At 44.8% G+C, this 27331-nt stretch overlaps 2 protein-coding genes and 1 long non-coding RNA gene across 5 annotated transcripts in view; 2 read left to right on the top strand and 1 right to left on the bottom strand.

The window, feature by feature from the left end:
• The window catches only part of LOC105492461 (eukaryotic translation initiation factor 2 alpha kinase 4), a 108552-nt gene extending 95553 nt beyond the window's left edge, over nt 1-12999 (top strand). For 2 of the 3 annotated variants that reach the window (XM_011759585.3, XM_071067112.1), the window contains exons 33-39: nt 870-982; nt 3996-4054; nt 4936-5033; nt 6764-6832; nt 7367-7411; nt 8966-9084; nt 9679-12999. In XM_011759585.3, the coding sequence (XP_011757887.2) occupies nt 870-982; nt 3996-4054; nt 4936-5033; nt 6764-6832; nt 7367-7411; nt 8966-9084; nt 9679-9736 (561 nt within the window). In that variant the 3' untranslated portion in view covers nt 9737-12999. The remainder of the gene's footprint in view (nt 1-869; nt 983-3995; nt 4055-4935; nt 5034-6763; nt 6833-7366; nt 7412-8965; nt 9085-9678) is intronic. The other variant, XM_011759596.2, reaches the window with a different exon arrangement.
• Nucleotides 10679-13873, bottom strand: LOC105492453 (signal recognition particle 14). The gene is made up of 5 exons (XM_011759568.3): nt 13716-13873; nt 13496-13568; nt 12904-13016; nt 11658-11690; nt 10679-11160 (listed from the first exon to the last, which is right to left on the bottom strand). The coding sequence occupies exons 1-5, from the start codon at nt 13737-13739 to the stop codon at nt 10969-10971; spliced, it is 435 nt and encodes a 144-aa protein (XP_011757870.2). The 5' UTR covers nt 13740-13873; the 3' UTR covers nt 10679-10968.
• Nucleotides 13862-15543, top strand: LOC139355468 (uncharacterized). Its single transcript, XR_011606158.1, has 2 exons — nt 13862-13969; nt 15194-15543. It is a non-coding gene; the product is annotated as an uncharacterized lncRNA (long non-coding RNA).
• The last annotated feature ends 11788 nt before the right edge of the window (nt 15544-27331 follow it).

The raw sequence follows: 27331 nt of genomic DNA, 5'->3' as shown, positions 1-27331 counted from the left end.
AAGAGGGAACTGCAAAGGAGATGGTAGTTCTTTCAGTAGTTGTCCCAAAGATAGAGGCAGGCCGGCAGAGAACCATTCTGGTACAACCCTGAATAGTCTATTTTTGGTGAGACAGATGGATCAGAAGCAGAAAATGGTTATAGCTACATCATGGAGAGCCCAAATACCAACCAAAAAATCTGGTTTTTTATATTTAGCAGTTATTGGGGAGGCCCCGAATGTTTTGAACAGGAGACATCCAAGCTGTGTTTGAGAAAAATTAATCTGCAGGGATGCGTAGCATGGAATAGAGTGAGGGAGAGACTGAAGACAGTGGAAGGAGTATAAAGAATACTAGCCTAGGCCAAGGTTGGATGCTGGCCAGGGGAGTGAAGATGAAGGGATAGATGCATAAAAGTGGGATGACAGGACTTGGGTTTAGAAAGGAGAGGGAGGAATGGTAGATAAAGCTGAGATCTCAGAAACCTTGGTGGCTGACCAGATTTAAAGGGGAAGATGTTAATGAATCACATGAAATGAGAGCCCATTCATCTTGGCCTTAAGAAAAAAAAATTCTATCGTCTATGATAAACTAGTCCAGACCAGGGTTTCTCAACAGCAGCGCTGTTCACATTTTGGGCCAAATAATTCTCTGTTTTAGGGGGCTGTCCTGTGCGTTAGCAGCATCCCTGACCGCTACCCACTACATGCCAGTTGCACTGTCCAAAAATGTCACCAGACATTGCTAAATGTCCCCTGGGGAGCAAAATTGACCCTGGTTAAGAACCACTGACCCAAACTGTTGATTTAGTAGTCTTACTGTGGTGCTCTGAGCTACTCTTCTAGGTTCAGAAACCTCCAAATGATAGATCTGTTTCATTCTTTTGAAGGTTAAGTCTTTCGAGAAGGAAAGGCAGACAGAGAAGCGTGTGCTGGAGACTGAACTTGTGGACCATGTACTGCAGAAACTGAGGACTAAAGTCAGTGATGAAAGGAATGGCAGGTAACTTAGGAAACAACAGCCAAGAAAACTGACTTCAGTTACCTATATGGAAACTACATAAATTTATTTTAAAAGTCAATTTGAGCCAGGTGCTGTGGCTCCTATCTGTAATCCCAGCACTTTGGGAGGCCAAGTTTGGGGAATCACATGCAAGACCAGCCTGAGCAACATACCAGGACCCCGTTTCTAAAAAAAAAATTATTTTTTGCTTAGCTGGGCGTGGTGGTGCATGCCTATAGTCCCAGCTACTCAGGAGATAGGTGGGAGGATTGCTTGAGCCCAGGAGGTCAAGGCTGCAGTGAGCCATGTTCATACCACTGCACTCCAGCCTGGGTGACAGAGAAAGACCCTGTCTCAAAAAAACAAAAAGAAAGAAATCAATCTGATCCTTTTGAGAAACAAAGATAGGTCAGGATTACTTTTAATGAACCATTCTGTTGTTTCTTAATAACTCAATAGCAGTTTAATTGTATGACCATCTTATTGTATGATAAGACTAATCATAGCTTACATTCAACATTTGTTCTTCATAACATTTCTAAGAATATTTTATCATTTTGAAAAGCCTCAGGAGCCAAAATCTATCTGTCATTATCTTATTCAGTCTGCTTATCAGTGAATTTCAATAATATTTTGTCCATGTACTTTGAAAGGTGTAATGTTCTGGGAAAAGATCTCACTTCCTCATGATGGGAGTATCAACCATCTGGGTAGGAATTTGGCAAAGTAAATTAAAAGCCTTAAAACTAAACATTTTTTAAAAATCGACCCAGCAATTCCACTTTCAGGAATTTATAGTAAAAATTATTTTAAAGATGTCTATCAAGGCTCATTTATAACAGCAGTTCTCCAACTTTTTGGTCTTAGAACCCCTTTACACCCTTAAAAATTATTTGAGGATCCCCAAGAACTTTTGTTTATGTGAGTTATATCTATAAATATTAAAACATAAACATTTAAAAACTATTTATTCATTTAAAAGTAACAATAACCCCATTACATGCTAACCTATTTCTATTGAAAAACAACTGTGTTTTCCAAAACAAAATTAATTTAGTAAGGAAAATGGCATTGTTTAAAATATTTGCAAATCTTTTTAGTGCACTGTTTTACATTTTTGTTATCTATTTTAACGCTTTAGTAGAAAAAACAATTCTCATATCTGTTTATGTATTCAATCTGTTGTGATACCACAAATCATATAGTGTCTGGAAAACTCCATTGCACATTTGTGAGAGGATGAGAGTGAAAAGGCAATTAATATTTTAGGATTATTATGAAAATAGTTTTGACCTTGCAAGACCCCTTGAAAGGATATGAGGGACCTTCAAGAGTTTCTAGACCACACTTGGAGAACATAATTTCAAAATATTCATTGGTAGAAGATTGTTTGAATTATGATAATTTGGTGAAATATTGTGCAGTCTTTATGATGATTCTACCAAAGCTGAGTTCATTGACATGGAAGGATGTCCAAAAATAGGATGTATAATATAATGCCATTTTGTTTTAAACAAAATATACAACCTGTACATAAAAAAAAGTCTAGAAGAATGTACCAAATTTTTAACTGTAGTTTTGGTTAGTGGGGTCACAAGAGATATGAAATTACTTTGTTAAGCTTTCTATATTTTGCAACTCTTTTTTTTCTTTTTTCTTTTTTCTTTTTTCTTTTTTTTTTTTTTTTTTTTTTGAGACAGAGTCTCACTCTTGCCCAGGCTGAAGTGCAGTGGTGTGAACATGACTCACTATAGCCTCAACCTCCCAGGCTCAGGTGATCCTCCCTTCTTGGCCTCCTGAGTAGCTGGGACCATAGTCATGTGCCACCTTGCCCAGCTAATTTTTTAAAATTATTTGTAGAGACAGGATCTCCCTATGTTGCCCAGGCTGGTCTCCAACTCCTGGGCTCAAGCAATTCTCCCGCCTAAAGCAATTCTTATATATATGCTCATTATCAGAAAATACAACACTGTAATTTTTTTGGCTTATATCAGTGATTCTCAACCAACAATGATTTTGCTTCCCAGGGGACATCTGGCAATATATGGAGACATTTTTGGTTGTCATAACTGGGGAGTTCTACTGTTATCTAGGAAAGGCCAGGGATACTGTGAAAACATCCTAAAGGATACAGGACTAATACCCCCCAACAAAGAATTTTCTGGCCTAAAATTTCAGTAGTACCAAGATTAAGAAATCCTGGCTTATAGAAAACAAACCTTGCTCTGTTCTTCTCATGCCCCCACCCCTTCTTATTTGCACCTAGCCTTAATAAATTCACCATTAGGTGTTTCTGAGGGAACATAATGTTCTTGAAATCACCAGTATTGGAATTATAGATCTAAATCAAAGACAGAGGTTTAGAAGAGAAACCAAGAAATAGCCAAGTAGTGAGTATGGGGGAACATTACTGGGACATTTAAAAGGCTACATGGGATTTAGTTTTAGCAGGGAAAGGTTCAGAGTTTTTCCTCCATGCAAATGATTATTTCCCTGCTTTCCCAAGATAGAGTGCTGTTGTCTCTCTCAAAGGCTATAAATTAATTCACAGCATTTGAAAGAACATCCATTCACAGCTTTTTAAAGAATACCCTTATTTGCCAAATGTTCTCCTGTGGGTGGTTGCCAAGGCTGCTGCCATAATGAAGGTGGAGCTGCTGTTGCTCGTGTTTCCTTGTATTATGAGGGGGGCGGAAAGAACAGCCATTATATTTCATTGAAATCAGCTTCTTGTGTGGATCCAAGATTTCAAGCCCAGCTGAATAAATCAGAATGTTTTCTTTAGGCATTTGTTAACTTAAAGACATCCTTTATAATTTTTTACTTGCTCTTGACCAAAGCATAACTAAATGCAAATTTTTTGTTTTTGTGTTTCCACCCATTAATAACCAAGAAGAAGATGTTTTTACATTTAATGGAAAAGTGACTCACTATACATGTAGTTCACTGTAAGTTATGTGTTGCTTGTGCCTTATTGACTGTTCTTTAATTGTTTTCGTTTGCTTGTTTTTAGAGAAGCTTCCGATAATCTTGCAGTGCAAAATCTGAAGGGGTCATTTTCTAATGCTTCAGGTATAATTACTAATTATAATCTGAACATAATGATGCTTATATGTTTGCTCTAAGCACTTATTACTGTGGCTAACTGCTTGTGACATTGGAAATCTATTTTTAAAATAACATATACACAATAAATTGTACCACGTGGGATTCATCCCTATGCTTTGAAATCCACATCCTAGAAAATGATAAAACAACTGGAATTTAGCCGACTCTTCTACTCTTATTTTTACAAGTGATTTAATCTTCCTTTTACTCAATTTATTGTACAAGTGAAATGTGGATAATTTTCCTGGAGATTTTCCTCATACAGAGGATTGAAGGAAGTATTTTGAAATCCCTTGAAGAAAGACACTATACACATTTTGTTTTCATGAAAGCCAAGAGGGCACAGTGGTGATAGTTATGCCTTTACTTTCATCACCTCTAGCAACCTTACTGAAAAAGAAGGGTTCCAGTTAAGGCCATGAGAAGACATATTTGGCTTTTAACAGAATTGAGTCTTTCCCATTCATTTCTGTTAGCACTAACTTTGTGTTGCCATCAGATTTCCAATTCTTGCAGGAATTTAAAGAAGTATTAGGATTTGGCGATATTCAGCTTGATTTTCTTAGGCCCCTGAGGTTTTGATGACTCATGTTGCCTCCCTGTCCCTCCCACCACCCCTCAATCCCTGCCTGAGGAGAGATGCATCAAAACTGCTGGGTGTTGGGGTTCTGGGCGCCTCACCTATCCGGTGCAGATGGTTGCAGGGATGGAAAACACAGCCCAGCCATGATCTAGCCCTTAGAATCACCACAGGATGTCTACTAATAAACTCTGCCATCTCTCTGTAGTATGTTGTAGAAAGTGGGACCAGATAAGGCCGTAAATTCTGAAACTCTCTGTCTCAGGTTTGTTTGAAATCCATGGAGCAACAGTGGTTCCCATCGTGAGTGTGCTAGCCCCAGAGAAGCTGTCAGCCAGCACTAGGAGGCGGTATGAAACTCAGGTACACTGGGTCAGGGTGTCTTTGGCTTTCTAAAGTGAGTTACAGAAGAGAAAAACAATAACAGGAAAGGAAAATAAGAAACATGGAATTTCTTGGAAATATTTTTTCCAAAAAAAAAATTTTTTTTTTTCCAACTTCCCTAACTGGGTGGCTTCTGAAAGCATTATCAATACAAAGCATCTCTCTGGCTCCAGAATTCCCATCTGTCCTCCAGAGAGGGGCCATTGTGCCCTGTGGGCACCTTGAAGCAGCTGTTGTCAGAGTTATTGCACCTAAACGAAAACTATCTAATCTGGCCCTAAAGGTAATTGAGGTTTGTTTGTGCTCTAAACAGCAAAGTAGAAGAGGCCGATGACAAGACTTAAGGCAGGTTTCTCATTCCATACATGGTTTCGGCATTTGCTATATGCCTAATGGTGTGCTAAAAGCTGTGTAAAATGTAGAAGACATTAACATGGCCCCAGTCCTCAAAAGAGTTTATAACTTAGAAGCATATGTATTATGTAGAGAATAATAAAAGAAAATAAACATAGGCCAAGTGCGGTGGCTTATGCCTGTAATCCCAGCACTTTGGGAGGCTGAGGAGGGCAGATCACTTGAGGTCAGGAGTTCGAGACCAGCCTGGCCAACATGGTGAAACCCTCTCTACTAAAAATACAAAACTTAGCCGAGCGTGGTGGCAAATGCCTGTAATCCCAGCCACTCAGGAGGCTAAGGCAGGAGAATCGCTTGAACTGGGGAAGCAGAGATTGCAGTGAGCCGAGATCACGCCACTACACTTCAGCCTGGGCAACAGGGCTAGGCTTTGTCTCAAAATAAAATAAAATAACTATAGTAGAACTCTGAGTTAAATGTATAGAATAAGAATGTTAGAGTATGCTGTGGACATATGTGAAAGAGTGAGTGTTAAAAGCGCAGTCAATTTTAGAAATGTAATCAGACTGAAATACAAAGATCAGGTACTTTATTTTTGTAAGCTCTTCTAGCTGTTTCTCAGGATTTGGGTGGAAACCTATTTTTCCCATCTTCCTACAGCCTTCATCACCTACCAAGTTTCAGTTCTCATGCCATGTCCTCATTGCTGCCACCTCTCCCTTTTTCCCAGTTTAGCTTCATACTATCATCTCTCTGTGTGCACTGTTTCACTGCACTGAGCCTTTACAAGGCATCATTTCAAAATTATGAAGAGATAATTGACAAGGATTATTAAACAGATGGTCAAGATAAGTCATAAAAACCTCATTTCCTCTGAGATCATATTGCTAGACACCCCTTTCTGAATGGATTAAGAGCAAATCTTTTTTTGAGACAGTCTCGCTCTGTCACTCAGGCCGGAGTGCAGTAGCGCAGTATCAGCTCACCACAACCTTTGCCTCCCATGTTCAAATGATTCTCCTGCCTCAGCCTCCCGAGTAGCTAGTATATTATAAGCGCCCGCCACCATGCCCAGCTAATTTTTGTATTTGCAGTAGAGACAGGGTTTCGCCAAGTTGGCCAGGCTGGTCTCCAACTCCTGACCTCAGGTGATCCCCCAGCCTTGGCCTCCCAAAGTGCTGGGATTACTGGCATTAGCCACCACACCCAGCCAAGGGCAAACCTTTTAGACACCATTTGGAATCCTTTCTAGGCTTTGGTGTGTTACCCTGTGATTGTGTCCTGGGATAGGAAATAAGATGGCAAGAAAGATGGCTTGGTTTAACATGTTCTGAATTCCATTTTCTTATTATTAGGTACAAACTCGACTTCAGACCTCCCTTGCCAACTTACATCAGAAAAGCAGTGAAATTGAAATTCTGGCTGTAAGTGGCTTTCTTTCATATTTTGAAGGTGGCTTCTTTCCATCCATACTGTCAAAGTAGTTGCCTCAGGGTTCAGAGCTTTTCTGCTGTCAGCAGAATTTGGGTGCAGGCCTTATTGTCACTGATGTGAACTACATGCAATTTAAAACTATTAAGAACTAGGGGGAGAATTTAAGGTTGTTTCTCCTCTTTGTTCCTCTGAAAGATAGAGGAAGGAAAATGAAAACAAAAATCATTTTCCTACATATTTCAGGCCTTTGCCTTACTAAGCTTACACCGAATACATGTAGCAGTGTCAAACCTTTTGGATGTGGTATAGAAGGAAAGGGAGTACAGTTGCCACTGCTTATTAATTCTCCAGTGCTAAGATCTTATCACTGCACAGTTCATTAAGCCCTTTTATAGCACAATAGCATCTCAGACTCTGCAAACCCTATTCATACTGCTGCATCCCACGTGACACTATGGTCACAAGGCAGTATTGTGCTGCTGAGAGTTCCCTGAGAGATGATGTACATTTCTGTGTATTCACAGGTGGATCTACCCAAAGAAACAATATTACAGTTTTTATCATTAGAGGTAAGCAATACGAACTCTTCTGCACTGTGGCCTTTAAGATCCCAAATCTTTGCTGTTAGTTTGCCAAAAGAATACTGAAGATGGCATTCATTCGTGATAGTATTTTTCTGGCAGTCCCAGGAATTTAGTAACATTTTTCCTTTTATGTGACACATACATTCCTAAATCCTATGTTGATGAACTTATACTTTTCTAGTGACTTTTTATTTTTTCAGAGATACTTATTTTATTTAAACACACACACACACACACACACACACACACACACACACACACACACACACTGCTTTTACTACGTGTCAGGGTCTGGCAGGCCTTGTTGTAAGCATTTTACAAGTAGTAACTCATTTAATCATAACCACCCCAAAATGTAGATAATGTTATTATCCCCACTTTAAGAGTATGGAAGTAGAGAGCTTAAATATCTTACCCACGGTCACCCAGCTAGTAAGTAGTAGAACCAGGATTCGAACCTAAGCACACTAGCAGAATCTGTGTTCTTAACCACTATACTATATACTGTCTCTCAAACAAACCTCCATTCCAGCTAGAGAAGCTCATTTGCAGATGAGTACTATACAAAAAAAAAATCCTTTTGTAAAAATTAATTAGGTCCTTTATAAATATATATATATATATTTACAGGTACATCCCTTTATCTTCAAATAGCCTAAATAAGAACTTTAAAAATTTGAATAGTTATCTTTGCTATTAAGAACACTTAACTATAGTCATAGCTATAGGTGACTTTTGCAACATGTCATATCAAAGAATACTTTTTTGTCTATCCAGAGTGTTTAGTCACAGATTAAACTACATTAATAGTGAACTTGGCCCTAGAACTAATATTTTGTATTTCATTTGTTGTTCTTACAAATAAGCATATGCTACTATACTGGCAGTGTACTGATTTATGATCCAGTCAAATGGATATACATACTTGAGAGCTGCTATCACCATTGTACAAAAAGTAAATGGTGGCCAGGTGCAGTGGCTCGGGCCTATAATCCCAGCACTTTGGGAGGCCGAGGTGGGTGGATACCCGACGTCTGGAGTTCGAGACCAGCCTGGTCAACGTGGTGAAACCCTGTCTCTACTAAAAATACAAAAAATTAGCTGGGCGTAATGGCACGTGCCTGTAATCCCAGCTACTTGGGAGGCTGAGGCAGGAGAATCACTTGAACCCAGGAGGCAGAGGTTGTGATGAGCCGAGATCGCGCCACTGCACTCCAGCCTGGGCAACAAGACCAAAACTCCATCTCAAAAAAAAAAAAAAAAAAAAAAGCAGTAGGCAGAAATAACTGGTCTACAGTCACATCAGCACACTAGGGCTGCAGCATCATGAATCAGGCCCTAATTAGGGAGTCTTGTTTTAAGAAAAATTGGTGCTTCAAAGGAACCCCGGCAGTCTCCTAACCAGTTCTGCTATCTCCCTATTACTGATTCCCCTGGTATAAAGAGGGGAATGACACTGGAATTTCATTAGTGACCCAGAAAAAGCCAGCTAGTAAACCCTAGTGCCCTGCTGTTAAGTCTTATCTATTTTTTTCCTAGTGGGATGCTGATGAACAGGCATTTAACACAACTGTGAAGCAGCTGCTGTCACGCCTGCCAAAGCAAAGATACCTCAAATTAGTCTGTGATGAAATTTATAACATCAAAGTAGAAAAAAAGTAAGTTATCACTTGGGTGGGCATAGCAGGTTTCACATGGTTACAATTCAGGGAGGGGTTTCAGAGTGACATTATTTCGTTGTCTTGCTGAGGTTTGGCGCCTGGTAAGCTGTTGTTAGAACTGCAGCTGACAGCCAATAAATCTTGCTTGGACTGTGAATCACAGTCATGATCTCATCAATAACAAAACACAGGGGTCCTAGGAGTAGCTGTCCCAATTACAGTTTTGTTCACCCAGGTAATTCAGTTTCTAAGAAGTATGTTTAAATGAAAGAAAATAACCATGACTGCTTTGCTGTATGTCCTTATGTCAAAATACCAAATGTCAAAATACCAATCAATCATTCACATTATGACACACTTAAAAGGCAACAAGGAAGCCTATGAGGTGAATGGTTATCTCCTTATTAGGACCTTATACTACAGACCCCCATCAGTCACACCTTGTATAAAACCTATATAATTTTTTAGTGACTAGCCTTCCCTCATTTTTCCTTAAATAAAGCTCCTACAGGTTGTTATAAAAATTTATTAGCTCTGTTCTTCACTCATTAAACTGAGTCTGTCCTTATAACCTTTTCCTTTCTTTTGCAGGGTGTCTGTGCTATTTCTGTATAGCTATAGAGATGATTACTACAGAATCTTATTTTAACCCTAAAGAACTGTCATTAACCTCATTCAAACAGAGGCTTATACTAGAATAACGGAATATTGTACATTCATAATAATTTAAAACTAAATTCTAAGAGGCTAGGTGCAGTGGCTCACACCTGTAATCCCAGCACTTTGGGAAGCCAAGGCAGGAAGATTGCTTGAAACCAGGAGTTTGAGACCAGCCTGAGCAACAAAGCAAGACCCCATCTCTATAAAAAGTGAAAAAATTAGTTGGGCACGGTGGCACATGCCTGTAGTCTCAGCTACTCCAGAGGCTGAGATGGATCATCTCAGCCTTAGGAGGTTGAGGCTGCAGTGAGCTGTGACTGCGCCACTGCACTCCAACCTGGGACAACAGAGCAAGACCCTGTCTTTTAAAAAAAAAAAATTTTTCTAAGAAGCTGTCCTACAAAGTTGAGCTTTGTTAGTTTTTCATGTGTAATATATTATAAATTTATCTTTTGGGATATAATAAATGCTTTCATATACCTGCTGCTTTTTAATTGTAAATCTATTAACACTAAAGGTTTTAGGGAGCTCTTAGAACGTTAAGATATAGCCTTTTCTTCCCTTGGCTGTTATGACTAAGCACATGAAAATATCCAAACTAAAGGGCATAAAGAAACCAAAAATCATTATTATTTTGGAACCTTTATTCTTGATGACTTTGTAATATGTTTATCCTAAGGTGGTTAAACAAACTCTCATTTGACTATGAGAACTCATTGGCACTTGAGGAACCATGATGATAAAATTATACAGCCAGGTAGGAAGCAGCTCATGAGATAACATGACTTTTTATAAAACTGTCAGGTTTCAATTCTAATAACCTAGAAGATATTATAGAGCTAAAGCCTATTCATTAATCACATCATTCTAGAATTAACAGTTATTGCCAGAACTGTTAAAATGAGATGGGAAAAGAATAAAGAGACAGTGCTGATAAACAGACATGTTTAATGATAGCTTGTTCTTCACAGAGATGTCTACAGAGACTTAATCTATAATCCAGGAGAATATAACCATGCAACACAGACCAATTAGCCAAATGCAAAATAAACTAGATTCTTACCACAACTACCCTATAAACACTGCAACTGTTCTTTCCAACAGGACCCTAATCTTATGTGAAAACATCTACTGTGGGGGAACCAGAAACCTAGCTATGTGGCCAAAAGGAAAAAATAGCAATTCAGTGGTTAATTGGTGAAAGCAGGAAATTTGTGCCCTTTACTGTGCTGCTGTTGCTGCTGTTGCTGCTGGTGTTGCTGGTGTTGCTGGTGTTGCTGCTGCGGCAGGTGCTGCTGCTGCTGCTACTGCCGCTGCTGCTGCCGCTGCTGCTGCTTTGGTCTTCTTAGTTTTGTTCTTTTTGTCTCTCTTCTTCAGCCCATCCATGTTAGCTCTCAGTAGGTTTGAATAAGCCTGAAAGATACAACAGAGCATACCTTAGTGGGAAGATGTGCCAATTAGCAGAACAGCAGCCCTATTTGCATAATGGATTTAGGGTAGCCAAAAATCAGGAAGCCTACCTGATAAAGAATATAGCACCACTGGACACTTGTACCGGAAAATGGTATAAGCATAAAACACTCTTTCACATTATAATAGCTTCTGCAACACCCACAGACAGTTGCACACATTTTTTACGTTTTTTTCAATGGAAAACTGCAGGCAACTTCTTGTTCAACTATACTATAGGTAGCATATATCTACAGCCTAAGACAAAATCTAACTAAAAAAAACTAGAAAGGAAGAGCGTATTAGCGTTGAAATTCACACCCTGGCAGCTTTTACTTGAAAAATACCAGTAAAACTTATCTCCAGAGAGCAGTGAACCCAAGTATCAATCTTACCCAGTGTTCACTATCATGCTGACTCTTGCCCTGAGAAGGAAGACATAAGGAACACCCAAAACTCACCATCTGAAATTTATTCACTTCCTTGGAGCTCACCTGAAAGAGAAGGAAAAAAGAGGTCACACCTATTATCCATATAAGCATCCTCTTCTCCACCCCAGACAGTATCTCAAAAGCCTCTGGAAGACAACATCCTTATCTTTAAAATACTTCTTCCCAACTTCAGGGGTTCGTAATACATGAATGGTTACTTTTCTACTCTGCTTTCCTCTGCCTAGAGAACAAGAAAAGGAGCTCTACATCTTTTTCCACATGAGAATTGCACCAAGAGGTGAAAGGCAGTAGGCTCCTTCAAAAAAAAAAAAAAAAAAAGCTTTGTTTCTCACCTCTTGAAATCCCTTAGAAAGGTGGCACTGAGTGTTCTCCCTGGGTTCTGAGAAAAGTCAGAGGACTTCTCAGTATTAATTTTTTATACATTAATATAAGATATATTTAAACTACTCCCTTCCCATCTTATTTTTAAACCTGCCTTCCATTAATTCAAGCATATTTAAGCACAATGCAAGCTACCACAAAATAAATTCTACCTCTGAAGAAGACTCCTTAGGTTTTCGTTATTTCATGATATCTAACTTTATTTGTAAAAACCACATAAGCTTGTTTTACTGTAAAAGTCCTCTCAAGATAACTTGTCACGGGAGACTTACCAACTAAGTCTAGTCTACATTTTCATGCAGTCAGTATCCTACACTAATGTGATTAGAGAGTAAGTCTGGTTCTGCCACAGCAGAATAAAGTAGTATTCACTCAACTCAAGAAGACTCTTCCTTTGCATTATTCAACCTCCACTGAAAGGAAAGACTAGGGCTCTTGACTAAAATGCATATTTTCTCAAGTGTGAAACCTAACATTTAGCTGCACATTCGCCATGTGAACCACAAAGATAAGGAAATAATAGCATCACCTGGTACCAAGAAACTGCTTACTGAAGGCCCAACACAGTAAGGGGCTAAGGAATCAAATATTTATGCCAACGGCTCCTTACAGTACTACGAATAAGGACGAATACGCTACTTTCATTCATTTCCGCAAAACTTTTAGCAGAACTAACGACTGTTTGACCTCTACCTTCTTCATTTTATTTTATTCTTGAGTTTTCTACTACTGAAGTATAGGAAGGTCCTGGTCTCAGAAATAGCCACACAGGGCAAAAGGGAAAAGTAAATTAAAGCCTGGTTCAGAAACGCCCCATCCTCTCTTCAATTCGAGTGTTTACATTTCAAAAGATAGCCTTAGGAACTCAGCTCACCACAGTGCTGATCTTCTTTTTCCCATCGGTAGCTCTTAACAGACACTTGTTGTCTGCGGGCTCAAAGCCCTCCACAGTACCTTTCTTTGGAATGGGTTTGGTTCGACCGTCATCTGAAGGAAAAATGCATCCTGGTGAACACGGCCGCATACGTGGCTGAGCGGCAGACAAACAGTTAAAACAGAGGAGGGGGTAAGTGATGACCTAATCCAGCCCCGCTGCCCTAGTTCTGTTAAACACCTCGTCTGCTACCACGGTCTGGCGAAACCCTGGAGAAACTATTATTTCCACGACGGAAACATGGAATAGCGAAGCACGTTAACTCCCACTCAAAGTGGCGGCGTTTGGGATCCCTGACAAAGAGCCCTGGGCTGCTTGGGACCCATTGTTACCAGAAGCAACCTAGGCGGCTCAGCGCTGGGGACTGCGCCCGCTACAATCCCCATCATTTTCCAGGCCCGAAGCCCCGAATGTGCCCAGTACAGAGTGACGGACGGTAGAGGAAGGCGGCGGTCCGCGGCAGACAGACGCCGGTGGCTCCCAGACACCGGGCACCCGGGGAGCATCGCCCGGCTCCCCTCCCGCTGCTTACACTTCTTCAAGGTGATATAGACGCTGCCCGACGTCCGGCACTTCTGGAAAAGTCTGGTCAGCTCCGTCAGGAACTGAAAAACAACAGGCCCGGCCCCGTTAGCCAGCCTCAAATCCTCGCCCCGCCGCGTCAAGGCCCTGGTCCTCCCGCAGAAGGAGGCAGAGGTCTCGACCAAAGCCTGAGCCGCCCCCGTCTCTCTGCCGGCCAGGCCTAGCCATACCTGCTCGCTCTCCAACAACACCATCGCGGCGACGCTTCGCTCCACTCCCTCCGCTGAAGCCCCTAGCAGTGAGAGCCGGAAGTTCGGCCTAGGCTGGGCGGGACTTCCGCTACTACGCTTCCATTGTCTTCCACCAATCTCTTCTCTTCCACCAATCCTGGCCGGCGCCCTGGGACGTCCGGGGGCCAGTGACCTGGAGGCGTTGGGGCTGTCCTGGGCCGTCACTTGAGAGAGAACTTCTCACCCCAGCCAGGGTGAGGGAGTGAGAGCAAAAGAAAGTTTTGATAGCAGCGTATAGTTTATGTTCAGCTGTATGCTGGGCAGGTTACCTAACAATTCAGTGACTCAGTTTCCTTATCCATAAAGTGAGGGTAATGATAGTATCTACTTCGCAGTGTGGTCGTGAAGCGTAAATGAAACTCAGATTAAATACGTAGAACAGTGCCTGGCACATAGAGCGTGTTCCGTAGGTATCAGCTATTGTTCTTTTAATTATTGTCATCATTATAAGTTCCTGTAGATCCTTTAAATTCTCCCTAAACGCTGCCCTTTAGCTGTAGCCAGAGGGGCTGGGCCGGGCGCGGTGGCTCACGCCTGTAATCCCAGCACTTTGGTGGGCCGAGGCGGGCGGATCACGAGGTCAGGAGATTGAGAGTATCCTGGCTAACACGGTGAAACCCCGTCTCTACTAAAAATACAAAAGAGCCGGGGGTGGTGGCGGGCGCCTATAATCCCAGCTACTCCGGAGGCTGAATGGCGTGAACCCGGGAGGCGGAGCTTGCAAGCCGAGATCGCGCCGCTGCACTCCAGCCTGGGCTACAGAGCGAGCCTCCGTCTCAAAAAAAAAAAGAGGGGCTGGAGCCCAGTTTTTAGTTCTACCTCTGATTAGTCAGGAGAACTGGGTTGTAAGCCCTCTCTGCCAGTAGCCAACTTGAACCCTGGGCCCTCTATAAAGTCAAGCATTCTACCACATAAGAGGTTTTCGCTGAGTGCCTCTCAGTCTGTGCCAGGCACTGTTGTAGAGGTTGGGGATGCTGCAGGATAAGACAAGCTAAGTTTCTGGTTTCCTGGAACTTGGGTTAAAAGGGGCAGGGAGGAAATAAACAATGAAGCAAACAAGTAAGTAGTACAGCTTCAGATAATGAGCTCTGTGAAGACAGCTAAGCAGGGCTGTATAATGAGTGGGAAGGGGACTGCTTTGGGCTGGGGTCAGAGGGGTTCTCGTCGAAGAGGAGAGCTTTGAATTGAAAGCTGAAAGGACCAGCCATCCAAAGATCTAGGGACACAGTGTTTCAGACACAGAGAATGGCTAGAGCAAAACCCCCAAAGGGGAAACAAGTTGCCCTGTGTCTAAGACTGACAGGTGCGGGTGGGGGTGAGGAGGGCTTGTGGAGCAAGGAGTGAAGGAGTATGGAGAGGTAGCTGGGAACCAGATTATGTAGGGCCTGTGACCATGGTAAATTTGGATTTTGTTCTAGATACAAAGAGAAGACTCTTGTTAAGGAAGTTTTCAAGAGAACACTGAAAATCGGATTTACCATTTTTTAAAGATGGCCCTGTCTGGGTTGTGAAGACACTGTAGAGAGACAAGGCAGGAAATGGGGAGCCCAGTTAGGAGATTCACAAACTTAATGGCTTAAATATGTTCACTCTCTGATTTCACATTTTCTTCCAAATGGCCAGCGCCCTTTGCCCACTTCCTGCCCTAGGCTGATGACCTTGTATAGCCAATCTGTATTGGCTTTTGGTTCTCCAGGATTTGAACCTGTTTGCAGTCCCCTGTTGTGTGGATTTTGGTGAGAGGCAATAAATAAATAATTAAATAAAAGGGTCAGAGAGTCACTCACCTGCCCTCAGCAGCGGGGCTCAAGCATTGACCTACCGTGGGTCAATCTGGTGCTCGCAACCAGGACTTCAGCTTCTGAGCTAGTAATGCCAAGGCCCGGGGCTCTTGCATGGGTGTCCAGCCATTTGAATGTGAGGACTTTTTTGGCTCATCTGTATTGGCAGATACCACCAAAATTATGCATGGGCCCTTTTTGAAAAATTTTTTTATCTCATAGCTATCATTTGTGTTAGCTTATTTTACATATGGCCCAGGACAATTCTTACAATTCTTCTTGGCCCAGGGAAGCCAAACGGTTGGACGTACACGCTAGAGGTTATTCACACGGCGCCAATCACAGAGTGCTCTTGTGTTGGTGGCCCTACAGGAGGCGTTTTCACCAGACTGTTCTAACCTTTGCTAGTCCTGAGGTGTACGAAGATGACTCCCCAATTTTTAATTATAGCTTTTACCTCTGTATTGAGCTCCAAACTTACATATTCAGCTGTCTACTTGGTAGTTCCACTTGGATGTATAACCAGCATCTCGGATATTACATGACCAAATCAAAACTTTTTACTTCCCACATCTTTGCTATTTATTAAATGGCACCACCATCTGCCTAGTTACTCAAAAAAAAAACACCCATGAGTCATCTCAGATTCCTTTTTCTTTTTGAGGCAGGGTCTCACTCTGTCACCCAGGCTAGAGGGCAGTGGTACAATTTCAGCTCACTGCAGTCTCCACCTCTCAGGCTCAAGCTATCCTCCAGCCTCAGCCTCCTAAGTAGTTGGGACTACAGGCATGAGCCACTGCCCCCAGCTGTTCTTTTTCTTTTTAATTTTCACATCTACACCTGCATGAGTCCTGTTGGCTATCTTCAAAGTTTAATGTGATTGCAATCACACTAGCATCTGGACTTTTGCAAAAATGTCGGTGGCCGGCTGGATGATCCCCCAGAGATGTCTATGTCCTAGTACCTGGAATGTGTGCATAGCACTGGAGCCAGTACAATTCAACTACTCACAGAATATTCTTTGGGCTTTGTTTTTCTGTGGGAAATGACCAAGAGCACCTATTCAGAAGTCAAAGTGATCGGGGTTCAGATCCTACCTCTACTACTTACTAATAATGTGGCCTCAGGCAACCTCTCAAGGCCTAAGTCTCTTCACTAGCAAAATAACAATAATAATGCTTACTTCATTGATGTTATGAAGATTTTATAAAATACTATATGTAAGACCTTTAGGCTTGCTCTAATATGGTAAATATAGATGTTTAAATTAATTTTAAAATTTTAATTCGTCAGTCACCCTAGCCACATTTCAGGGATTCAGTAGCAACATGTGGCTTGGATAGTGCGGATGTAGAGCATTTCCCTCATCACTAATTCTATTGAACAGTGCTATCATTGATTACATTGGGCCTAGCACATAGTAAATGCCCAATAAACAGTACAGTATCAAATAGTGTTATTATTTATAAGCCACACACCTTCCATCATTTCAACATCACCATCCTGATTTCTGCCATTATCTTAATACCACCTGTACTGTTAGTTAATATTTTTCTTTAAATTGACTCATTTTATACTTAAGTGTATTTAATATCATGATCATAAGTGGAAAACCAGTATCATTTGCCATAAATAAAAGGGAACATAAAAGGAAGTACAATGAATTAAAATAATGTTGCTAAATTTAAATTTTTGAGCTTAAAAGAATTAAAACAATGAGTAAAAGCAAGATAAAGTTCATTGATTTAAAAGACTGTATCTGAAAATAAATTTCTCAGTGAGAAAAATGGTGTTGTATGTGATCAATCAGGAATAAAGGTAGCTCAGGATACAATGAAATTGAGAGTCTATGTCAATATAACATGGTTAAATTTTGATGTTTTCCAGCACCCCAAATCCTAACTTGCAATTATGTGTGATTAGGGTAACATATCATTAATCAAATTGTAATCTAAATGCATAATAGAGGTTAATGGCTTTTGGCCTTGGAGCAGAGTAGTGTGTATGTGAGGCATGGAGCTGGGTCACTGTCTCTAAGTCATGCAGGCCACACACCTTCCTGCTCCCTCTCCCTCAGTTTTTCCTCTCCCTTTCACAGTTCTAGGAGAAGCATGACATGAAAATGGTTCCCAAATCCCTTCCGATATCATGGGGGCTTCATCAAAGGCCCAGGCAGCACCAAGAGCAAAATGAAGGCCCTGGACACAAAACACTGTACCAGCTTTGGCCACTTCTCCATGGGCGGGGATACTACAGGAAGATGGGCGCTGAAAAATACCTCCTGCTCCTCAGGGCCGGGCCCACCCAAGGGACCTGAGTAAGTAGGATTGTTTGTGCAGCCTGAGATGGTCTCTCCCGAAATGCGGGGTAATGTGTTTTTTCCTCAGACAGAGCACACTTTATTAGGTTTTAATTAGAGTTGGTTTTGAATTAGGGTCAGGAATTCAGTTAGGGTTTGAATTAGGGTCAAGGATCTTGTTCAGGTTAGGGCTGATTAATTTACAGCTGCAGTTACTCTAATGCAATTACACTTTGCAGTGCCTGGAAAGTACAATGGTTAAAAACAAAGTCGCTAGTTCCTGGATGGGGTTCCTAGCTGGGGTGGTCAAGGCTGCAATAAGCCATGATTGTGCCACTGCACTCCAGCCAGGGAAACAGCGAGATGCTGTCTCAAAAAAATTTTTATTGCGTTTAACCTATAAATAAGGAAACGAGATGTATGTTACAGTCCATTCAAAGGAGAATCCAGTAAGCATCAGGAATTCTGGAATGAATTTGTTAAGCAAAATTGGATTTTGCACAGGAGGGACCCAAGGTTGTCCCTTCACTGAACAGAAGCATTTGTATGTCCATAGACAAAAATCCTCTGCATTGCCATTGAGTCTCTACAACCTACAGAGTTGTAAAATAGTGCAAAGGAAATGAAAGGCTAGAAATCAGCTAATCCAGAAGGCTGTGTTCTAAACAATGTATAATTTTTCATTGGAAACATCCACTATTTTTTGTTTCGTTTTGTTTTTTGTTATTGTTGTTTTTGAGTTTATCTTTTTCTTTAATGTATTTGTTTCCAGTAATCTTTTTTGCATATTCCAAAATTGCTTAAGTCTCTCTGTGCCTCAGTGTCCTCATCTGTAAAATGGGGAAGTCATAAAAGTGCCTACCTCATGTCAAAGGGAGGAGTAAATGAGCTAAGGTATGCATTTTTACACCGCAGTCCCTTGGATGGGAGTGGGCTGTTCCCATGTCCTCCTTGTCAAGGTGGATTCACACTACAGAAGCAGATTGCAACAAGACACTGTGCACCTTACGGAGGACTGGCCTCTGAGCTAGTTTAACTTTTCAGTTTCAGTCTGAGGGGAACTGCACGTTGGGCTCTGAGCTGCCTCACCGTAGCTCCAGCGTGCTGATTTAAGGGTCAGTTCTGGATGAAGGAAGGAGGGTGTCATCTAAACACATCGAGGAATGGCACTGGGCAGGTCTGGCTTCGGCATGACAAGTTTTAGAACCTAAGGCTGGGAGACCTCCTACGCCAGCGGGAGGTGGGTAGCTCTGGTGGAGTCATCCTAGAGAGGGCCACAGGGGTGGCCAGAGGGAGGTGAGAGTGTGTCCTGGAAGCCTGGATGCCCAGAGAGAGTAACCACCCTGAAGCCACGTTGACACACTCCCTGGACTGAATCCACTCCAACACTGGCAGTTACCAATTCCTTTATTCTTTTCTGCAGTTGGTCAACAAGTGTGCATTGTATCTGCTCAGCCAACTCAGGGCCCCAGGAACTCTCTCCATCCCCACCCCAGGATGAAGTCCTGGATTGAAATCGCAAGCCCCAGTGCCCTAGAGAGATAGCACAGGTGTCCTGGACTGTGAGTCAGACGCCCCAGGCTCACCCTGCTTCCCCACTTGCTGTGAGGCCCTGCACGAGGTGCTTGCCTGTGCCTTATCCTCCACAGGGAACCTGCCTCAGAGGGTTGTTGTCAGCTTTCAAGGACATAATCCAAGTAAAGGGCTCATAGTAAACACCCAGTTGATGTATTTTTTAAAGTTTTTTCACTGTTACGTTCAGGACTTAGGCTAGATTGCTAATGTCACTTCTACTTCCAAAATTCTGAGAACTGCTGCTTTTCTCCCCCCCTCCCAGCCCCTTCTGGGGGCCCTAGGGAAGTTTCCAGAACCCACAAGTGTCAGTGATTAGCACTGGCCTTCCCTTCGCTCAGGGCAAGGAAGTAGGCAACGCCACCACGCCCTCCCTCCAGGCGCCATCGCAGAGGTGAGGAGTGGCCTCAACCTGCCTGCGGCGCGCCTCGGGCCAGCAGGGGACGCCCTGGCCTCACCAGACAAGCGCAGCCCTGGGCGCAGCCTCAGACACTCCCAGATCTTGCCCTATCATTTACCTTAGATCAACCCTAAGAATATCCAAGATTGTGGTTGTTATTTTTCAAAACTACTTCTGTGGAGACTAGAACTTTCCGTGTTACAGAAAGATTATCATTCGTCCATTCACTGAACAAGGCTAAACAAGCGGTGTTAGACACTGTTCTAGGTGCGAGAAGCTGACTGAATTCTCCGCTAGAGAAGAGACTCTTTTTTTCTCATACAATAGCTTGCTTATATTTCTCGAGAAGTGACTAAGTGCCCGGTTCATTTCTAGGTGCTTACATATATCCTCTTTTGAGTCCCCAACAGTCCTGTGAGGTGAGCATTGTTTTACTGAGGAGCCAGCCACCTCTGTGCAGAGAAGAACTTGCAAATGAGTGTAGCCTGCGGGCAGCTCAGGAGTGCCGAGCTTTCAGCTGTCTCTCAGCTGTCCAAAGAGGTGACAAGAAGGGAGGGAAGGCAGAAAAGAGGCCAGCTCTAGGCACAGTGGAACAAAATGGGACTCTCTCTCCACTCCTCATCTTGCCCTCCTTCTGGGTGTGGGTTCCTATCCCAAGCCCCGTCCCCCTCTCACTCCCAGGCAGAATACTGTCTCCTTAGTTCTGTCTTTGGATTCGAGGCCCAACTTCGCATTTCTTGGCTGTATCTCTGAAGGAAAGTCATCTCAATCTCTGTGAGCCTCCATTTCCTCAGTTGTAAAATGGGAGTATCTTCCTCACACTGCTGTGGTGAGTTCAGTGTGACAACGTGAATATAAATACCTTATAAGTGAGAAAGCGCGGCAGAAAAGCTAGGTTTCATTGTTCTTTTCCTCTCCTTCTCAAGCAGTACCCTGAGTAGAAATATTCAGTCCCACAAAACACCCTCCCGTCCATCCGCACCAGAATCCCAGGCTCTCACCAAGCTCAGCCAGCTGAGTGGAGGCAGCCCATCTGGTAGCCAAATCACACACATGTTCAGGACAAACAGTATGTCACCCGCCCTCCATTTGTGGAGGAAACTTAGGTGATGGTAAACAAAGAACAGACTCTGGCCGGGCGCGGTGGCTCAAGCCTGTAATCCCAGCACTTTGGGAGGCCGAGACAGGTGGATCACGAGGTCAGGAGATCGAGACCATCCTGGCTAATATGGTGAAACCCCGTCTCTACTAAAAATACAAAAAACTAGCCGGGCGCAGTGGCGGGCGCCTGTAGTCCCAGCTACTTGGGAGCCTGAGGCAGGAGAATGGCGGGAACCCCAGAGGCAGAGCTTGCAGTGAGCTGAGATCCGGCCACTGCACTCCAGCCTGGGCGACAGAGCAAGACACTGTCTCAAAAAAAAAAAAAGAAAGAAAAAAAAAAAAAAAAGAACAGACTCTAATGGTGGGATTTCTGGTATGGGGCTTTGGGGAGATACAAAGGAATTGCCAATACCCTCTAGGCTACACCCCATGGGCAACCCCTGGCCCCACATGCCTGGAAGGCCATCCTGGTACAGAATCAGGTGGTGGCACTCAAGAAACATGCGTGAACTTTAACAGATTCTTCTCATCTAGGATTTCCTTCCTTGCTGAACCTCAAGAAGCGGGCTAGCATACCCCATATTGTACGAGGGGAAACTGAGACCACGAAAGGCAAGCATAGTTATTGCTCAAGCATTCGCAGCCAGGCTGGAAGTCTGGGGCGTGAACACCTATTCCTGCCTTCCTCCTCCCCACACTTTCATGGGTTTAGTGGGTGGGAGGGGCTCCCTTATTCATGATGGTTAGGGATCCCAAATTTAAAGTTTCCTGTCTGAAAGTCAAGGACAGGAAATTATATAGCCAGAGTTCTGTACAAATTACCCAACAGGTGTCTCAACTCCCCAAAGCAACAGATGGTGTTCATCTCTTGGCCTCTGTGTCGTCATTCATCCTTGATTGTTTGGGGAAGCCCACTCCACCTCTGTGACAGACCCACAGATGCAGATTTACACAGGGACTCCTAGGCAGACACAATGAACAAACTCCCGTCTGATCAGAGCCCAGTCCCGGTAATAACATCAATGAATCATCGACTTCAGTGAGTCACAATCTTGAGCTGGGAGAGGCCTCCAAGACCTTTTTAGTCCAACCCTTTACCTTCTAGTTATTCACAAGTGAATAGAAACTGAGTGAGGTCCAAAGAGGGAAAGTGACTGGACCAAGATCACAAAGCTTGGTAATGCCAAAGGCGAGACTGGAAGCCCTGGGCCCTGAGCCCCAGGCCCGTGCACTTTCTACACACCCCTCTGCCTGCCACCACCTGGCTGGCACAGAGAGCAGGAGGGAGGGCATAGGCCCCTCATGACTTAGCCAAGGGCAGCTCAGTGTCTCCGTGCAGGTGGACTCCCCGTGTCAGCTTCAGCCCTCCCTTGGGAAGGGAAGGGCCTGGGGCCGTCCTCACACCCCAGGCGCCAGGCCGCGGAGCTATAGGAGGCAGCTTCCTGCTTGGCCCTTATCCAAGGCCATTTCACAATGGGGGGAAGAGCGCTGAGCTGAGAGTCCCGGGTTGCTGCTCACTCCACCCCCACTCCAGCCCCTTTCAGACCCCCCAGGGAGAATGAGCCAGGCCCTGCCTGAGGCTTGGGGCGAAGAGAGCCGCAAGAATGGAGACAGGCTGAACAGCCCCTATTGGGAGTGTTTTATGAGCCGTGTCCCTGGAGCTGGACCAGGGCACCACCTTGCATGTTACCAGCCCTCTCCCCCTTCCCTTGCCATCCACCTGCAAGCATTCAGGCTGGGGAAGTCCCTTCTAGGACAGGAGTGGTGGCTTCCAGTCAGCCCCATAGCACTCTCATGATTAGTCAGAGGGGAACCTGGAGGCAAGGAGGCCCACAAGCTGGGAGACAGGCAAGGCCTGGGTCACTTCCTGCAGTGAGGCAATGTGACTACCAGGCAGAGGAGCCCAAATTTCTCCTCCCAACATGCTACAGGGTCTGGGGTGAACTGTGGCTCAGCTGACTGAAATTCAGGCAGGAACCAAAACAGAGACACTGAGACGGGACATTCAGCCAGGATTTCTTATGGCCTTACTACTCAGGGTCGGCTTTTGAGCTCAGCTCTGTAAGGGATCTTGTTTGAAGTAGGAGGCAGTGGTTAAGGACCCAAATCATCCTGTCTTCGAGTCTTGAAGAGGAGAAAAAGCAAACCTAGGTGAAATGTCAAACCACAAGACAAGGCAGTGTGAAGCGAGGGCCCACACTTTCATGCCGGACAGTCCAGTACGGCCAGTGGAGCGGGGGTGGGGAGACTCACTGCAGACAAAGCTTCGGGGAAGAGATGGAACCGAGAATGGTGGGGAGAACTTGACTTTGCAGACGGGATGGGAAAGATCTTTCAGACAGGGAAGGGAAGACAAGGCAGAAATGAACCCGCATATGTGAGGACAGGACCCTGTTTGCACTGGGGGTGGTCAGCCACGAGGCTGGAAATGTGCCTGGCCACAGGGCACTTCCTCACTCAGAGCTCTTGCTACTTGAACAGAGCCTTCCTTGGTATCCGTGGGAAGTTGCTGGCCTACTGAGGCAGGATACCACACAGAGAACTAGGCAAGGGTGTGGAGGTGTCAGGGAGCTCAGCCCCTTGGTGGAGGAGCCCTCTGACAACAGGAAGCAGCTGCAACAGGCTCCAGGGCTGTGCTGGTATCTGCAACTCTCCCCCTACCCTGGCTGCACCCTGCAGAACAAACTGTTCTTCAAGAAGCTCTGGGGACAGAGGGCCCACACCTGCTCTCAGGTCGGGGTGGATAAACCCCCATCAGCCAGGCTGGGAGCCCAGCAAAGACATCACACAGCTCAGCAGCCCTCCTTACCCCCAGCCCCCTGCCTCCTCCTACCCCAGACCAGGTTGCAGTTGACTATGGCAATACAACACAAAACAAGAGCTTTATATTGTTATTATTATTGTTATTATTTATAGAGATTGGGTCTCACCATGTTGCCCAGGCTGGTCTCAAACTCCTGGCCTCAAGTGGCCCTCCTGTCTCAGCCTCCCAAAGTGCTGAGATTACAGACATGAGCCACGTTACCCAACCAAGAGCTTTGGAGAGGGAAATGAGAACCGAATCTTCATAAATACCTCATCCTAGAACTTCCAACAATGTCTCCAAAAATAGTACCTAAACTCCAGGCCTCAAACCCTAAATTGAGTGGGCATGTGAAGTGGTTATGGCTTTTCAGAAACAGCACTAGAGTGGCAGCTGAAGTACTGAGTTCTAATCTGAATTCTGCCACTAATTGGCATGGGACCTTGGACAAGTAACTTTTCACTGGACTTGAGTTTCTTCCTCTGTAACTTGGGGAGTTGGGACTGAGCTGTAAAGTCCCTTCCAGTTTTAAATGTGAGACTCCGGCGCTCTCAGGTAACTTGGGGACTGCCGTAGTGACTGTTTGGGGGCTAGTATAGCTGGGAGAGAAATTAGGATGAGAATCCAATTGAGGGCAAGATAAAATGGAATTGTATGCTATTCAGAACTTGAAACAGGGTGAGATTTTGTTTCCCCCAGATCCTCACCGTAAAGAGATTTGGGAGAAAATCTTGGGAGATTTGGACTGAGAATGTCTTAAGAAGAGGAAGTGTTATAGAAGAAGGTGCCCCAACACTTGGTGGGGAAGAGCAAGAATTCTTCCAGATTGCTTGATAAGCAGAACTTGGGGAGTGGGGCACAGCAATACCAGGAGAGACACATCCCCTCCTCCCAACTCTCTCCACTTAAGCTGCTCCTTAAAATTCCTATAACTGGGGACCAGGCCTTTCATTCCAGTTACAGCTAAAACTTAACATGGCCATTTAAATTTCCATGAGGTAAAAATGGCTAATATTCTCTCCTTCTAAGATCCAGCATATGCTGAGAGAGACCTTCAGAGGAGGTGGGAGCTGGAAGAAGGAGTGAAGGTGGAGGCCCAAAGATCACACAGGAGTCATGCTTTTTCTGAAGCCAGATCCAGGCTTAGCAGCTCAGAGCAGTTGCCCATGGGCAGTGATGTGGAGGAAGGCCCTGGGCTTCCTAAGTGCCTCTAGGTCACTCTGTGGAACCTCTCACATTGGCCTCCCTGGGAGGAGGAGCCCAGTGTAGCCCCCACCTGTCTACTGCCGGCTCATCTTCCAGGGTGTCGAGGGGACGGGTAACATGGCTCTCTGCCCCCACCAGTTACCTGCATGGCTTGGGTCAACTAGACTCTGTCAGAGCTGTTTAAGGAACCACAGACCTCGGCTTTTGGAGGCAGCTTCAGGAAAAGGTGGAGTGTGTGAGGTGGAAGGCGGGTGAGAAAGTGTGTAAGAGGGAATGCACTGTTCTCTACTGGCCCTTTGCCAAACAGCAAAGGGAGAGAAAGGGAGAGAGGAGTAACAAGGCCAGACTACGGCCACGTTCAGTGATTTTCAACTGTGGCCCAAAATGAGGCAGATATAGGCTAGGCATGGGGTGTGTGTGTGTGTGTGTGTGTGTGGTGTGGGTAGGGTGTGTGTGTTTGTGGTGTGTGGGGTTGTGTGTGTGAGGAGTGTGTGGTGTGCGGGGGTGTGTGGTGTGCAGGGGCGGTGGTGTGTGTGTGTGGCATGTTGGGGGGTGGTGTGTTTGTAGTGTGGGGGGTTGTGGTGTGTGCGTCTGTGTGTAGTTGTGTGTGGTGTGTGTGGGGGTGTGGTGTGTGTGTGAAGAGTGTATAGTGTGTGGGGGGTTGGTGTGTGTGGTGTGTGTGCGTGTGGGGGGTGTGGTATGCAGGGGGTGTGGTATGTGCGGGGGCGGTGGTGTGTGTGTGATGTGGGGGAGTGATGTGTGTGTGGGTGTGGTGTGTGGGAGGTGGTGTGTGTGTGGTGTGGGGGGTGTGGTGTGCGCATCTATGTGTGTGGTGTGGGGGGGGTTTGATGTGTGTGTGAGGAGTGTGTAGTGTGGGGGGGTTTGGTGTGTTTGTATGGTGTGGGGGGTGGTGTGTGTGTGTGTGTGGGTGTGGGGGGTGATGTGTGTGTGGTGTGGGGGGCTGTGGTGTGTGTGGTTTGTGTGTGGGGTTGTGGTGTGTGCGTGGTATGTGGGGGGGTGTGGTGTATGGGGGTGCAGTGTGTGGGGTTGTGTGTGGTGCGGTGTGTGTGGTGTGGGGGGGTGTGGTGTAGTGTGTGGTGTGTGTCGGGGGTTGTGGTGTGTGTGTGGTGTGGGGGGTTGTGGTGCGTGTGTGGTGTGTGGTGTGTGTGTAGGGTTGTGTGTGTGTGGTGTGGGGGGGTGTGGTGTATGTGGGTGTGGTGTGTGGGGTTGTGTGTGGTGTGGTGTGTGTGTGGTGTGTGGGTGTGTGTGTAGGGGTGGTGTGTGGATGTGTGTGGGGGTAGGGGATGATGTGTGTGTGTGTGTGTGTGTGTGTGGTGTGGGGGAATGTGTGGTGTGTGGGGAGGGTAGGGATGTGTGTGTGGGGTGTGGGGGTGTGTGGTGTGTGTGTGGAGTGTGGTGTGTGTACGGGGCGGGTGTTGGCCTGGGTGAGCACTGCCAATCCCAGTAGAGAAGATGCCAAAATTTTGTATTTACTGTCAGGGCCAATGATGCTGGAAACTGCAGAGCCAGCACCCCCAAAACCGGGCCCATCCCAAGACACTGCTTCTCACAGCCAACAGGAGAAGGAGGGAGGGTGAGAGGCCTGAAGCAGAGGCTTCTTCTGGAGGAGTGCTGGCCAGGCCAGCAGCCTTCCTCACTTCAGTGCAGCCTTCCTCACTTCAGTGCAGCCTTCCTCACTTCAGTGCAGCCTTCCCCTTCTAGCCAGCCATGAGCATTTAGTGAGCAACTCTTTTGTCCTCAGCAAGCCTTCCCCAGGTCTGTCTGCAAAAGCGGATGCTACCTAGTGGGAGGTGCGGAGTTACACATACCAGAAAGGGCTACAGGACAGCATCACTAGTTCCAGGCTGTGAAGGAGGTAGACTTTGAAGGGCAGAAAGAATTTAGAAAAACAGACTAGTGGACTAGTTAATGCGGGGAGCAGAAAGACATTTCAGGCGGGAGAAGGAGAGTGATGTGGGTTTGAGGGAAGAGAGGCCTCTTTGGTTGTACGTTCTGACAACTATTCCTTGACACCAGCGGGCCTCCTGCAGTTGGATTTTCAGTGTCATTTCTGACACTAACTACCTGCAGTTAGCGTCTGTGATATTGTGAAACAGGTATTAGGTCTTCATTCCTGACATACATCTCCTAAAATCCTTGGAATCTCCCAAGTGGTAAGTGTCTTTTTACACACTAAGCCCCTAGGTAGCTTCAGGATGGGAGCTGGCGCCAGAAAGACCAAGACAAGGTTAGAAGATTGGAACTTTCAGCCCCACCCTTCAGCCTCCAGGGAGGGAAAAGGGGCTGAAGTTTAAGTTGATCACCAGTGGCCAATGGTTTAGTCAATCAGGCTTACGTAATGAAGCGTCCATAAAAACCCAAAAGGGCAAGGTT

The sequence above is a fragment of the Macaca nemestrina genome, chromosome 7, assembly GCF_043159975.1.
Source record: "Macaca nemestrina isolate mMacNem1 chromosome 7, mMacNem.hap1, whole genome shotgun sequence".
Lineage (NCBI taxonomy): Eukaryota > Metazoa > Chordata > Mammalia > Primates > Cercopithecidae > Macaca > Macaca nemestrina.
This window is presented reverse-complemented; position numbering and strand designations above follow the sequence as displayed.

What these genes read in the sequence shown, in the direction of transcription:
- LOC105492453 (XM_011759568.3), bottom strand. Translation starts at nt 13,739, where the DNA reads ATGGTGTTGTTGGAGAGCGAGCAG. An exon ending in TGTTGTTGGAGAGCGAGCAG is followed by an intron (nt 13,569 to 13,715) that starts GTATGGCTAGGC and finishes GTTGTTTTTCAG; the next exon opens with TTCCTGACGGAGCTGACCAG. An exon ending in AAGTGAATAAATTTCAGATG is followed by an intron (nt 11,161 to 11,657) that starts GTGAGTTTTGGG and finishes TGTATCTTTCAG; the next exon opens with GCTTATTCAAACCTACTGAG.